Raw genomic sequence first — 14,426 nt, 5'->3', positions numbered from 1 at the left:
GCCAGGCATGACCTCTCAGCTACTTTTTAATTGAATTTTATCTTATGCTGTCAGGACCCTTATCAAATCTTTCTGACTCCTTGTCCTTTTCCAACAAATGAACCTTGTGTTTGTATGAAGTGAAAAACCAGACTCTCTTTTCTCAACCTGTACCACCTCCCACTCTCCCCTTTGCAGCTGAAAGAGAAAAAGGGAATGGCTTACATGCTGAAATGATGTCACCTTCTGGGCATGTCTTTTACCTTTCCCATGTGTGTAGGAGGAAATTTCTTTGGTGTTAGTAAAACATGGAGAAAATCCAAAATTTTAATGATGGATACTGTCTCCTACACCTCCTTCTCTCCTACTCTGCTGCACAGCTGGGACAGGATTTGGGCACAATTCAACCTAAGACCATGACCCAGCAAAATTCTGAAGCAAATAATTGGTTATAAGCGCAAACTGCTTTCACTGAAGCTGAATAAACCCAGGCTTCAGCAGTTCACTGAGCAAGTGATTGAAAAAAATGGAAATACAACTAAATATGCACACAAATGATTCACAGGTCTGGGATATAAATGAAATGGAATTTAAAAATCTACCAAAAGAACCTAAAATTAGAACAACCCATGTAACTACATTTCCATGTCAAAAAAATCTACTCAGGCATTTCATACCCTAAAAGCAGGAAAAACACACATCAGTAAGAATCACCATTCTTTCTTGATAATAGTTACACAAGGAATAAACAGCTCAAAGGTGCTTATGTTGTATGGAATGTTGGTGGTTGTTAAAATGGAAAAAAACCCCAAATCTAAAGGAATTTGCTGTGGAAACATTTTGCATGCTCCTTCCAGAATGTTCTCCTTTACTATCATGTTTTTCAGGACAGCTCTATTCCTTATAGCTCTGTGTGCCTTCACACACAGGAGCTCTCTCTGTTCCAGGATTTGGCATCTCCATTTGCAGGAGATCTCAGCAAAGGTTCCATTTCTCAGCCAAAAGAGTCTCATTCAGAGTAACTCAGAACCACATTGGATACCTGCTTTTGATGTTTATCACAATGTCAGAGATGGAAGGGGCAGGATAATCTCATACTGAACTTCCACGTGAGGATGGAACTTTTCCCTGGGAAATGCTGTATTATGCTGCATTCACAGTTTTTCACATTTTTACCCCATCTATATTTTATGTATAATATTCCAACATATCTTTCTCCCTTTCACCCTCTCCCTCTTAACTTGGTTCCTGTTGCTTTGTATTTATTTCATTTCATAATGAGTGTTGGTTATTTGGGTTGTCCCTATGCCCACTGAGTCAGCCACTGCTTCTGGCCCCCCAGTCCCTCTTAACTTGGTTCCTGTTGCTTTATCACAAGTATTTATTTCATTTTGTAGTGAGTGTTGGTTATTTGGGTTGTCCCCATGCCCATGAGTCAGCTGCTGCTTCTGGCCCCCCAACCCAGTCCCTGTGACATCAGACTGTCACTCCTGGCCCAAAGGTGCCCTCAGCTCATGCTCTTTGTAGCCCAACCATTTCACCCATGAACCATTCCACATTTCACCAATCAGACCATAGAATTTCATGAACTGTGAACTTTCTGCGGGTTGATTACCAGTTTATGCTAACGAGACATCCAGAACAGAAGGCTGTAGTAAGACCCTGCCTCACAAGGCTTATCTTACTCTGGCACACATTTCCTGTGCCACACATACTGACCGCCTATCTGCAGCTTCAAATTACAGTTCAAGTGGGAAAAGGGTGAAATATTTCGTTTCCATTTTATTATACCTAACTCACAGGTAACTTTTGAAATACTTCCTGATGTTTTATTGTTGAACACACTAATGATATTGTAACTGTTTAATAACCAGCTTCAGGTACTTTGTAAGTAATACAGAAAATAAACATTCTGATAATGACTAATTTCATTAATAGTCATCTTGCTTCTAGGGAATGGTAAGAACATCCTTTTCAAGTTATCATATTGCAACATATGACATCATAAGTGTTTCCCTTCTTTTCTGAATTGATGTAGGAATACACTATAGATGTATTTTTCCGCCAAAGCTGGAAAGATGAGAGATTAAAATTCAAAGGACCTATGACTGTTCTCCGATTAAATAATTTAATGGCCAGCAAAATTTGGACTCCTGATACCTTTTTCCACAATGGAAAGAAGTCAGTGGCTCATAACATGACAATGCCAAATAAACTATTACGAATCACAGAGGATGGGACGTTGCTATACACAATGAGGTGAGCCCTAAAATATTACATCCTTCATTTAGTTTTACAATTTAACTTGTGAAAGCATATTTTCCAGATAAGAAACTGGTTCCTTTTTGAGCATTATTTGATTCCTGCTTAATAATTATTTTCACAATAGTCCTTGTGATGATGGGCAAACTGATCTGCTTGCAGTGTTTATTTCTCCTCTCCTGCTGTGCTACCTCTACAGTCCCTGGATGCGTCTAAATTCTTGATTTTAAGAAGGTTCTTACAGTATTAGGAATCCATCAGTTTGCAGAGAATCTTGATTTGGCATTGCTTTCAAGGATTCCATCAGCAAGTATAATAAAGCCTGAAATATAGTGTAATCTGTACTCCTAAATTGTGTGCAAGGGTCTTTAATCTTTGGATCATATAGAAAGCAGATTCTAAGAACTAACGGGTGCACACAGAATTCATTGGCCATTCTTAATATTTCTTGTGCTTGAGATTATAAAGCATGACAGCATAAAAATAGACATTTCTTTTTCCATTGATTAAAGCATTCAGAAAGTTAGGAGAAAAAATTATTTTTGTGCTGACAGCATTCATTGGAAATATATTATTCTCTTCATGGATAGCTGAACTTCAGCTGTCCAGTTGTTCGAGGAGTTAAATAAATCCTTTTGAAATAAAGATGATATACAGTCATGCAAACATTCTGGATTAAAAACCTACAAATTAAAAAATGAAAAAAAAGGGTATGTTGTCTCTAGAGCTGGAGATCCCCCCTTTATGTCTCCCATGGAATCAAAACAAAGTATAAAGGGACTCTGTTGACTTCAAGCCAAGATGGATAACTTAGCACATAGGTGAACACTGTGTTTTCTTTAAAAAAATTAAAGATGTTTTTTAAAATCAGCACAAGTGTTTGGGGAAAACAAATTCTCCAGGCATTTGAGATGTTCAATTTATTGTCCAATATCTTTCAAGACTGGCTAAACTAAAGTAGAATCATCTTGGCTGGTAGCTACACAAGTCCAGGTCGATTTTTCTTGTCTTTCTAAATGCTCAGCTGTTAGGGATTTAATCCACAGGAACACTATCTTGGCAGCACATTGTTCACATGTGTCTCTTCTTTTGATCATAACCATTCCTATTTCCTCACCTTTGCAAGTGCCTTAATGCAGTCTTCAGCCTACTCTTCAAGTATTACTGTTCATTCTCTGCTGATGTGTGGTATGTGACTGTTTCTAGCTCATTTAACCTCTTTTATTGAGAACCGTGTTTGCACTCAAGCTGATAGCAATGAAATTATTTCAGCAAATGTCTGAGCATCCAGAGTGGGCCAATTTAATGATGGCAGCAAGGAAGCAATTGCAGTTGCTAATAGATTTTAATCCTCACACCAAATGAGAAGCCTGAGCATGCCTCTGATGGACCATGAGGAAGGGCAGAGGGGCAGAGCAGTTGCACCCTCAGCCAGACAATTCAGGTCCAGTTGTAATTAATCACATAACAGATACTGTGCTGTACTTATGCTATGTGTCTTAATAGAAGTCTATTTGCTATTTCTATGAAACTAGAATAAATGTGTCCTTTTGCTCATTAATCCATTATAGATTGACTGTGAGAGCAGAATGTCCCATGCATTTAGAAGACTTTCCTATGGATGCACATGCTTGCCCCTTGAAATTTGGAAGCTGTAAGTTTATTTTAAATGGAGGTTTCTCCCATTTTTAGGCCACTTTAAAATAGTATTTTGCAACTGAGAAAACCTCAAGGTTTTAATCTTACGTATTTTTAACGTTTTTGTCAGGGTTGTATCTTTATTCTTTTTTATACATATATATATATACTTATATTTATGTGTATATATATATAAATATGATATAATGGACCTTTTTTATGTGTCTTAAATATTCTGCAGTGTGATGCCTGGACATTCACCAAAGATGAAAATGACTGTGCTCTAAATATCTAGAAGAGTATTTTATCACGTGGAACATGTTGTTACTCTTGTTGCTTTGTTTTGTTAAAACCCAAAATCAGTCCTAAAGAAAAGCAATACATGCTATGGGTAACTGAACTGGTTTAGGTGAAAACAGTTTTGTTACTGTAGTCTTGGTATGTTTAGATCAAGTTTTCCTAGTATTAGAACATACTCTTACGCATTCATGGAACATTTTTGGAAGTGAAAAATCTCAGAAATATCCAAATAGAATCCTACACTTGCAGCATAGATAGCCCTAGATGAGAGAACATATTGAAGTAAGTCATTGAAATATAATTGAATCAGAATAATTGAAATCAGCGCAATCACTGACAAAGCTTTTGATAAGTTGAGAATTTTCCCCAAAACTTCAATGTGAATAGCAAGCAGGCTGACACTTAACTAGACAAACTATTTTTGGAAATAAAACACAGAGAAAAAAAAAAAAGCTACTGGCTAATTTACTCTAGTTTGTTTAACACAAACAAGGAAGTTAAAATATATGGAAGATGTAATAGTGTACAAATTGTTTCCTCAATGCTACTTTTTTTTCTAACAGAAGTGGGTCATTTCACTGATAATGGTTACTTAGTGACTTGATCAATTTTAGAAGTCAACAAACAGAAAACCCAATTCATTCTTCACATGGTACCCGACAGGGTGATAATTTACTTTGGGCTGAATTGCTCTGTGTTTGCCACGAGACAGCACCGATGTTTTGTCTTTAAAGAGCTGCTAATCTCCTAGATAAGGCTCAGAGAGCAAAAAGCTCATACAACCTTGGAGTATAACTGACAGGAATAGTTTGCTCCTTGAACGTTAAGTTTACTTAGAGAGCCCTTAAAATAAATCTTTCCAAATATCTCGTGAAACAGAGCGGGGTGGGGGAAAGCTTTACTCCAGTTTATAACAGGACAGATACTACACTGAGTTCTTGATTAATAAGAGACCTGTGCACCCAAGATCCCAGTGAGATCAGGAGTGGCTGCAGGATCGAATTTCTTTTGATGTGCTCACTAAAGCGTCCCCGCAGGCATCGTGCTGGAACTGCGGGGCAGGGAGATGGCTGATCCTGCAACAAACCTGCTAATGACAATTTAAACCAGGAGCAGTTTCTGAACAAATTTGATTTACTAGACTGAATTTTATAGACACGACAAGATACCTATCAGAACATCTGTGCATCACTGAAGCATAGCCCAAACACCAGACCTTCCCTAGTATGAACAGCATTTCCCATTCTTTTCCTACACTGAGTTCTTTCTGGCTCACTGTGTCCCAGATTAATGTACTTTGTTCACACAGTGCACGACTTTCCAGATTACTGAGGACTTTGCCTCAGTTAAATGACTAAGATTTGCAGAAATTATTAAATAAAAGAGATAGATAACATGGATTTGCATAAAAGTCCAGAACCACAGCAGAAGGCAAGAACAAGACTGCAGAAAAACATGCAAGTGTATCTGCATCTTTTGTATCAAAATTGATCTTTTTATCCTTAAAAAATACTTTCACAATATACTTAGTTTTCTTACTAGAACAAAAAAATCACTGATATTTCTGATAGAAAGACCATTTCTTACCACTCAAAGGCAATAACTGACGTTCTATACTCAGAGTACAGCTGTGGGCTGTCATGTTCTACAGGATTTTTTTGTTGTTGTTTTTTGTTTGGTTGTTTGTTCTTGTTTTTTGTTTGAACACTAATGTTCTGTGGCAGCTGTCCTAAAAATACAAGTAACTATGAATGCTTGGAAAGATCATTAGACAAAATCAAGCAGTTCTCAAGGAAACTTTTTATTCACCCACTAAATTCAGGCAAGCTCCTAATTTGGGATCCTCATGGAGAGGAGTTCCTCCTGTAACACGGTTTTACTGCAAACACTGCATGAAGAATTCACTGTTGAAAACAGCCCTTAAAGCTGGATCTCCCCCTTCCTTCTCATCTGATCATATGCCATAATTATCAATTTGTAGGATATATCTCTCAATATTTCATTCTTGATAAAAATAGAAATATCTCCAACAGGAGAAATGGCTGAATCCAAGCAAGTTATGAAAGTGGGACTCAATGTTATACATAAAAAAAAGAACAGATCTTATAATTAATTTCCACTTTTTAAGTGAGAATCATATTTAAATACATTTGGGACATTTTTGTCAAACTAAAGCAATTAATTATAATCATCTTAATGGACTGGAAAATTTACTGGGAATGAACTTAATTGTCACAAAATCCATGCTTAAAGTGCAGACTACAATCTAACACTTAGCTCCCCAAGGTAGTGTTTGCCTAGCTCCACTTGTTTTAGATTAAATTGGATAAGAGGTTTTTTATGTCCTCCACTGTTACTCATCACTTCTTGGAGCTGGATTCCTAAAAGCCTCACAGTGAAAGAGTTGCACATCTCCTGTGGACTCTGCCCATGCTGTAGGGACCAATAAATGTTTGACCCAGCTCCAAGGCTAAAGTGATTTGCCAAAGAGCAGCTTAAGCTAGAGGTTATTCCAGTGTAAATTCAATGTGACAAATGCTAAAGAAATTCTGGAACAACAAAATGCCATATGTTGGCAAAACAAAATCAGAAAGGCAGATGCTCTCCTCAACTCTTACCACAAACATCTGATTGTCAGGTTAAAACTGAGGCCACTCTGGAAACCAGCAGTGGTGGGAGCAGATGGCTGCATTGCTGCTTACGCAACGTGAATTGGAAGCTGAGGGGGGCAGCAGAATTGAGCACCAAATCTGGCAGCTCAATTTTAGCACTGCCCAGTGCAGCCCCTTCCCTCTCAACCAATCCAGTCATTCTCAGTAGCTCACAAAAGCACTCCTCTCTCTTCCAAGCTATTCTCATATTCTAGAACAAATTCTTGAAAATTAATTTTATTGCTGTCTTTATGTGACTAGATTAGCAAGTCAATTTCTGTGTTTACTCCGGCCATTATTTTTAAAGTCAGAATTATTAAGATGTAGATTTGCTTTTGCCATTGAGTCCAAAAACATATTCCACGATATGTTACAGTGCTTAGGGAATATGAAGCCCAAAGATAAAAGCACCCTTCAGCTTCAATAATGCAGAATCAAATGCCATGCAATTAATTTACCAGCACATTCTACCCAACCAACTCCTCAATTACTAGCTGTTATCTCTCACACTGATACGGTAAAATTGCACAAATGAGGTCAAGTGAATCAGTCACTGCTTGTCAGTCTGAAAAAAGGGAAATTCTCATCTTGTAGGTAGAGTCCTTCTGTTATTTTGGATGCCCTAAGATGTCCCACCCAGCTCCAGGTGCCTTTGGTGGGTGCAAGCTCGATGCAGATTCTGGCCACACATTCATTCCCATTCAAGCCTTTGGGTACTTTTTAGGTGTAAAGAATTACATGAGCTGCCTCTGTGTAGTCAATTAACTCCCACCCAAGTGCTCCAAGTGAGAGCTGCCAGATTCCAGACCCCACAAAATGACAGCAGAATTTTACTACAGAATTAGGATTAAAAATATTTTATGTGTAGCTTGATTCTGGAAAGAACATAAATAACAGCACAAAGCCCCTCAATAGCACGTGTAGATGCTACTGAATGATTTGTATAACACACCACGCTGCGTGGGCTTGGAGAGCCCACAGTACTTTGCTTTTCCCTTGCTCCAAACTCAACTCTTGAGTGTGAGGACTATTCAGAAATAACCAAAGCCAAAACCAAAAAACAAACTAATTGTGATTTAAACTCACTTTCTCCTAGGCAGCCTCAGAAGTGTCTGCTAGGCCCATTTCACAGCAAGGACAGTGTGATGGGGCATGACCAAAATGGAGCTGTAGCCAGGCTGAGGATGAGAGGATCACTGAAGCCACTCTGAGAAGGATTCGCAGAGGCCCAGACAACATCACACTATGAAAAATTGAGAAGTTTGGGGCTCATCTTTCTTTACAGTAGCTAGAAGTGAGAAAAAGCATTGGGGTTCTTCCATGCTCATGAAATTCCTCTTCTATCTCACTTCTTTACATAAGCAGGAAATATATGAGAGAAATATTTTCATGCCATGGAGGACCAGCCTTAATCCAGCTCCACAGCAGCTATTTAGCTATTTTGTAAAAATCAGTTGTACTTCCTATCATTAAATTCCAGTAAGATAGTTGTGGGTTTCTACAGATAATTAAAGAGAATTAAATATTCAAACTACTGCTCAAAACACTGTTCTGACAAAGCCGTAAGGCAACAGAAAGTGCAAAGCTGACATGCAATGTGTTTCTTTTAAATCAGATGCTTATACCAGAGCAGAGGTTGTGTATGAGTGGACACGGGAGCCAGCGAGGTCAGTGGTTGTGGCTGAAGATGGCTCTCGACTGAACCAGTACGATCTGCTGGGACAAACTGTGGACTCTGGCATTGTGCAGTCCAGCACAGGTCTGTGACAGATTCTTTGGAACGGTGATATTTAACTGTCAAACCGTAATTCAGAGCAGGATTAAAAAATACAATGATATAAGAGTGAGGGGTAGATTATAATATATGTACTTCAGATTAGGAAAACATGACTCTGAAAAGATCATACATCCTGGGATTATTTTCCTACTTCAGCTGGTGGTAAAAATATTTGAACAATTAAAAAGCTTCCTACGGTGTCAGATCTAGTCAGAAAAACCAGTAATTTATGTAATAAAGAAGCATTCCACATGTTCTTCTCATATTATTTGCTTACTATAAAGGCTGATAAAAATAGCATAACAATATGAATCCTCAAAGATTGATATTTCTGGGGACAGTGAAGTCGCTAAAACCAAGTACATAGTTTCTCAAGGAAGTATTTAGAGAATGAAGAAAACTGTCATCAAACTCAAAACCATCTGAAACACGATTTTCACCAAAAAAAAGATGTTTTTGCAAAAACATCCAGACACGATTTCCTTTAATCCTGGCACCAGCTTTAACTCCAAAATTTAATGAGATACAGAAACACAGCCGACATTTATAGTATGACATACCTGAAACCTTGAAGCTGGCTACAGCCCCTTGTTTTTTTAACTTTGCAGTGCTTTTTTCAATATGTAAATTTTTTAAAGTTGATTTTCTAATAATTTGGATGATCTAAATGCAGTAAGAATCTGAGCACTGGCATGAACAAGAGCTCTGTTGACCAGATTGACTGGTCAGTGGACCAGAAGCAATTTATGCAAGAAGAAACACCTCTCTTAACTTCCTTGGGTAAGAAAAGATAAGAGAATATAAGATGTATAAGCTACAACTTGTGAAAGCCCAACAATCAGACACTGTGAATATAGGCAATATTTTGCTCAAGAGCTATTTGAAATTTTAGATTGTAGGGAATTTTATGACTGTATTGCAATGCTTTCAAAACAGAACCCCAGAGGAATTGGAAAGTTATGAGAGTGATCAGCAGCTGTCACAAATGTGGTGATGCTATTCAATTAAAGGAAGCCAGAAAATATGGGAAGCCAAAGCTACAGTGAATAACTGGAGTGCTTTCATGCCCTGCAGTCAGCCCAATCAATCTTATCAAACATCTACTATCTTTTAATGAGTGGCTGCCCAATGAGTGCAGTCCATTGGCACTGTGGAACTTCAGAACATGGTTTTACCTTATAACTGAAGTGCAGAGCACCACTGCAGGCCTCTGCTTTGCCCAGTTCACTCCCTCAGCGTTACCTTTATCTGACTCCCAGCTCAGACCTGCTGCAGTGCATAACAGATGAGAGTAATCCCTGTCTTTTTAATTGCCTTTATGCTTTGGATCTTGTTCTCATTTTCCAGAGGTTAAAAATACTTTGATAATTTAGGCGGCTAAATAAAGCATCAGAGTACAGTGGTGTGTTCACTCTGTATTCTTAGCTTGCCATCTACAATCAGTGAATTAATTCTGACACACCGTTGTGCACATTCTATATCTGATTGCTTTAAAATAGTTTCCCACGTCATATTTTAAGTAGGTAAAATTAAATTGTTGGCTCTCCTAGCCAAGACTGGCACCTTTTGTAAGATCACAATCTCTGGTACAGAGGAGAAGGAGTTTGTTTCAGTGAAAGTTAAGGAAAGGTGAGCAAAATTTAAGTAATAATTCCCACTATACTACAGCCGTTCCTATTTTTAAAATAAAAAAATCTTCGTATATCCTTTGCTTTACCATTCAATTTAAAATTTATTCACTTCTCCCCCTTAGCTGCTGTCCTTTCTACTGAAAGAGTATTGTCATATCTTATAAATAAGCTTTCCTTGGGGTTAGAAATTGAGCAAGATTGCTCAAATGAATGTTCTTCTGGACTCTGCATTACAGAAGTGGGCATTTGACATGCTCTGTGCATAAGCAGTCAATGTCTAGACATAGTTTTTCAATCAAGTTTAAGCTTTTCCTGTACAGAGCAGTTTTCTCCTTCCATCTGCCTACATTTTAAAATAGAGCTACAGTAATTTCACATGTCATCTCTAATCTAGACAGAAGTTTCCACTCAGTTACGTGTCTACTTGTTTCATTCCTAAGACGTTCATTGCATAATAAGAAGAATCAGTCTACTAAAAAAAAATACATAAAAAATAAAAACAATAGGTTTTTCAGACTTTGGAGAATATACTGTTTGTCAAAATTCATTTAAAATTATATAAATAATGATCTGAAAATGAGCAATATTTGCTCTGCTGGCAAGAAAGGTTTATGGAATGATGTAAGTATATTAGAATATTAGATATATTTATATTTATTATTGAAAGCATAAATAAATTTTATTTATATATAAAAAAAAATTAGTTTTCGTTGCATTTGGAGTACCCAGCTCATACAACTTTGTAGCTTCAAAAGCATCAGGGCTAATGAAAATACCATGTGCTATTCTTGTAGTAGTAATTTATTTCAGGAGAGAATAATCATTTACTAAGGTCCTAAATTAGCAGAACAGGGATACTTCAGAGTCCATAAAGCACCAACAGTGGTAATGCAAGCACCATCACACCAACAATTACATCTTAAGCTTGGCCCAACGGAAACATTTTTTGGAGGCTGTCTTGATTTAATCTTTAGGTTATGTTTACATGGTTGTGCTGTGGTGGCTTTCCATCCTCTAATGGAATAAGACTTTCTACAAGAGCTTTCAACAGCCACCAGTTAATGCAGACTTTCATTCACTACTCAGCAAAGGAAATATGCAAATTTAATTAGTATTTCCCAGAAATGTCTAATTTTGTATTATTAAGGAAAAATTTAAAAACTCACCAGGTTTATTAAGTGTTTTCTTCAGAGCTGACCCATTTTGATTTGAGGACTTCTATTTTATAATAGGGGTGAATGGAATGAAAAATAATTCCTACAGAGACCTCTACTGTGTATATTTATAAAAGCTTGAATGTTCTTTTTTCTTGGTTTTAGGGGAATATGTTGTTATGACTACACATTTTCATTTGAAGAGGAAGATCGGTTACTTTGTCATCCAGACTTATCTGCCATGCATCATGACAGTGATACTGTCACAGGTGTCCTTCTGGCTTAACAGAGAATCTGTTCCAGCAAGAACTGTATTTGGTAAGCAAGACCTGTAAAGCTCCTGGCAATCATCAGGCAGTTGGGTTTCAGAAATGTTATTGTAAATGTAGTTATTGTAACATGGTATTGGAGAGCAGTGTGAGCCTGGACGTGTAGCAGCACACAAGAGCTAACAAATTTCATTGTGAAGATATAGGTCCAGAGCTTTTAAACTGATTTGGAACTGACTGTAAAAAGAGACCTGAAAATACCTCAAGCCATCCATTACCATTAGAATATTTTAAAACAATCAGATTATGAATAAAACATCTCTGACAATGGCAATAATGTTAATCATGGGATTATCAAAAAGGCTTTAATCAATGGGTATCTGACATTTGACATCTTCAGGCCCTCGGAAAATTCTTGTTTTAATTTTTTTTCCTTAATCCCTTTAACAGGCTACTGTTAGATCAGCAACAATTTATTGTGCTTACAGCAGTGAATACATGCACTCAAGGAATGCAGTGAACAGGCAATCTAAAAGACCCTCCAGTTTATACAGCTGGTCCCTAGAGTTTAACCACTGCTTGGAAATGCTTATCTTAAAAATATCCTTTCATGTTCTTTGGAAGTATTAACGCAAGTCAAGTACATACTAAAAAAAAAAAAGGCAATGAATTTTCATTTAGCAAAGCTAGAGCCTGAGATTTCTGCTATGTGACCTAGTCCTTGGTGATATCCAGATGGGACTGCCGAACACCTTTGGCAGGAGGTGGAAGCATCCCCAGCCAAGCTGGCTTTGACACTCGTTTTGCTGCCTCAGGGCACTGCAAGGACAGGATGCTTTGGGCCCTCTGGCTTTGCCAAAGAGAATTAACCCATTTATTCTGAACGTGGCAAAGCCAGAGAGTCACTGTTGAGAAATGCAGCCTCTGAAGCTTGTGTTGAACAAGAGCTATTTTTATGGATCTTTTCTTGCACCATTCACAGCTGTGCTTTAGTTTCTCAATTTCTCTGGAAATCAATCACAACTTGCATAGCCTTAGACCTCATGAACCAAGCAGTGACTTTCTGTTGATAGACAGATGTGCATTTACAGAACAGTGGTTTAGACTACAGTATAATTAAATTTGATTTACATAATATTGTTTAGATTATCAACTAAAATTAATTCTGAATTTTTAAATCAGCTTTGCTGAGAACTGCTCTGCTAGGGAGTTTTATAGTCAAATCCATTGAAATTATAACTATTTTATTTCTTTTTGCACATACCATTTAAAAAGAAATGTCTGATCATCAGTTTGAAATGCTGTACTTCACAGTCATTACATGGAGAACAGAATTTCCTAGTCTCAATGGACAATACATAATACTGCACAGTTTTCAAACTGCTATCTTCACAGGCTCAAGAACCCACAAATTTCTCAGTTTTCATTTTGGAAGACAGTTATTTAGTAAATACTCTTGGGTTTGCTCCATCATTATATATGAAGGTTGTTTCACTGCCACTTTGAAATGAAAAAGCTATGTTTCAGAAGATCTTGCATGAGTGCATATACACACAGAAGCACAACATTGATCTTTTAGCCCACTCAGTACCATAGATAATAAAAGTTATAAATCTTTCCTCTGCTACTATGTAAGAGAAACACAAGGTCACTAGCAATAAGTCAAAGAACACATTTGGTTGCATCTCAAGAAAGAGAAATTGCTTCCTCATTAGGCACTAATGATTCAAGCTCTTCACACTACCACGTAAATATGTTGTTCATGAATTGACCTATTTTAGAGCACTGCTCATTTCCACTAACACTCAGTGCAGCAAAGATGAACTTGCCAGACACATTGGAGACATGACAGTGCAGTTGTCAAGGTAACTTGTGGACATGTGATTTGATGTAAATGCCTTGTGTGCGCTCGGAGATTAATTTTTCCAAGCAGCTGCAAGCAGAGTGAATTCAGTGCGCTCCTGCTTGCTCTCTGGGGCCAGGTGAGAGGAAAGGTTCAGCAGTGAGAAGCTCTGATTTCAGAAATGCAAATTACACTGTCACTCTTACATAAAATCTTTGCTATGTTCAGGGTGTCAGTGATGAAAGGGACAGAAATTTGTAAAACCACTGATTCAAAAAAATGAAATAACACATAAATCTTGGTGCCCTTGAATACCTTTGAAGTAAAATATGCCAAATAAGCTGAAACAAGTTTTTGTTTGTTTTCTAACTATCTCAGAACTGCTGCAAGAAAGAACTAAAGATGTTAAATTGTTACATCTGTAGTATAATTTGCAGGGTGTGAATAAAGAATAGCAACAAAATACTTCAAATACCAGGAAGAGTAAAGTAGTTCACAAATTACATTGCCATTCCACCTTTAAAAATAGTATTCTATTATAACAACATCAAAGAATAAAAGCATAAAAAATGTTTTGAAAATCCTGCAGCTTCCACAGAACTCGAAACCTGATAGCCTCATTTAGAAACTGAGCTCAGGTGGGGAAGTTTGTAAGCACCAGGGGTGTAGAAAAGACTTTACCACCTACAGCAGCTGGGAAGTGAAGCACAAATACAGCCTGAAGACCCAAACTCTGCTTTGCAGGAGTGACAACTGTGCTGACCATGACCACCCTGAGCATCAGTGCCAGGAACTCCCTGCCCAAGGTGGCCTATGCCACGGCCATGGACTGGTTCATCGCCGTCTGCTACGCCTTCGTCTTCTCGGCGCTCATCGAGTTCGCCACCGTCAACTACTTCACCAAGAGGGGCTACGCCTGGGG

The 14,426-nt window shown here is 37.7% G+C and overlaps 1 protein-coding gene across 1 annotated transcript in view; it reads left to right on the top strand.

Annotated features, from left to right (window-relative positions):
- Nucleotides 1-14,426, top strand: part of GABRA1 (gamma-aminobutyric acid type A receptor alpha1 subunit) — a 37,003-nt gene that overhangs the window by 16,374 nt on the left and 6,203 nt on the right. Inside the window, exons 4-8 of the mRNA XM_031055287.1 lie at nt 2,018-2,238; nt 3,813-3,895; nt 8,446-8,589; nt 11,558-11,710; nt 14,249-14,426. The exon at nt 14,249-14,426 is cut by the window's right edge and continues 37 nt beyond it. Coding sequence (XP_030911147.1) covers nt 2,018-2,238; nt 3,813-3,895; nt 8,446-8,589; nt 11,558-11,710; nt 14,249-14,426 — 779 coding nt within the window. The remainder of the gene's footprint in view (nt 1-2,017; nt 2,239-3,812; nt 3,896-8,445; nt 8,590-11,557; nt 11,711-14,248) is intronic.

Source organism: Geospiza fortis, unplaced genomic scaffold (assembly GCF_000277835.1).
Source record: "Geospiza fortis unplaced genomic scaffold, GeoFor_1.0 scaffold55, whole genome shotgun sequence".
NCBI classification, from domain to species: domain Eukaryota; kingdom Metazoa; phylum Chordata; class Aves; order Passeriformes; family Thraupidae; genus Geospiza; species Geospiza fortis.
Note: the sequence above shows the minus strand (reverse complement) of the source record. Positions and strands in the feature narration are given on the sequence as shown.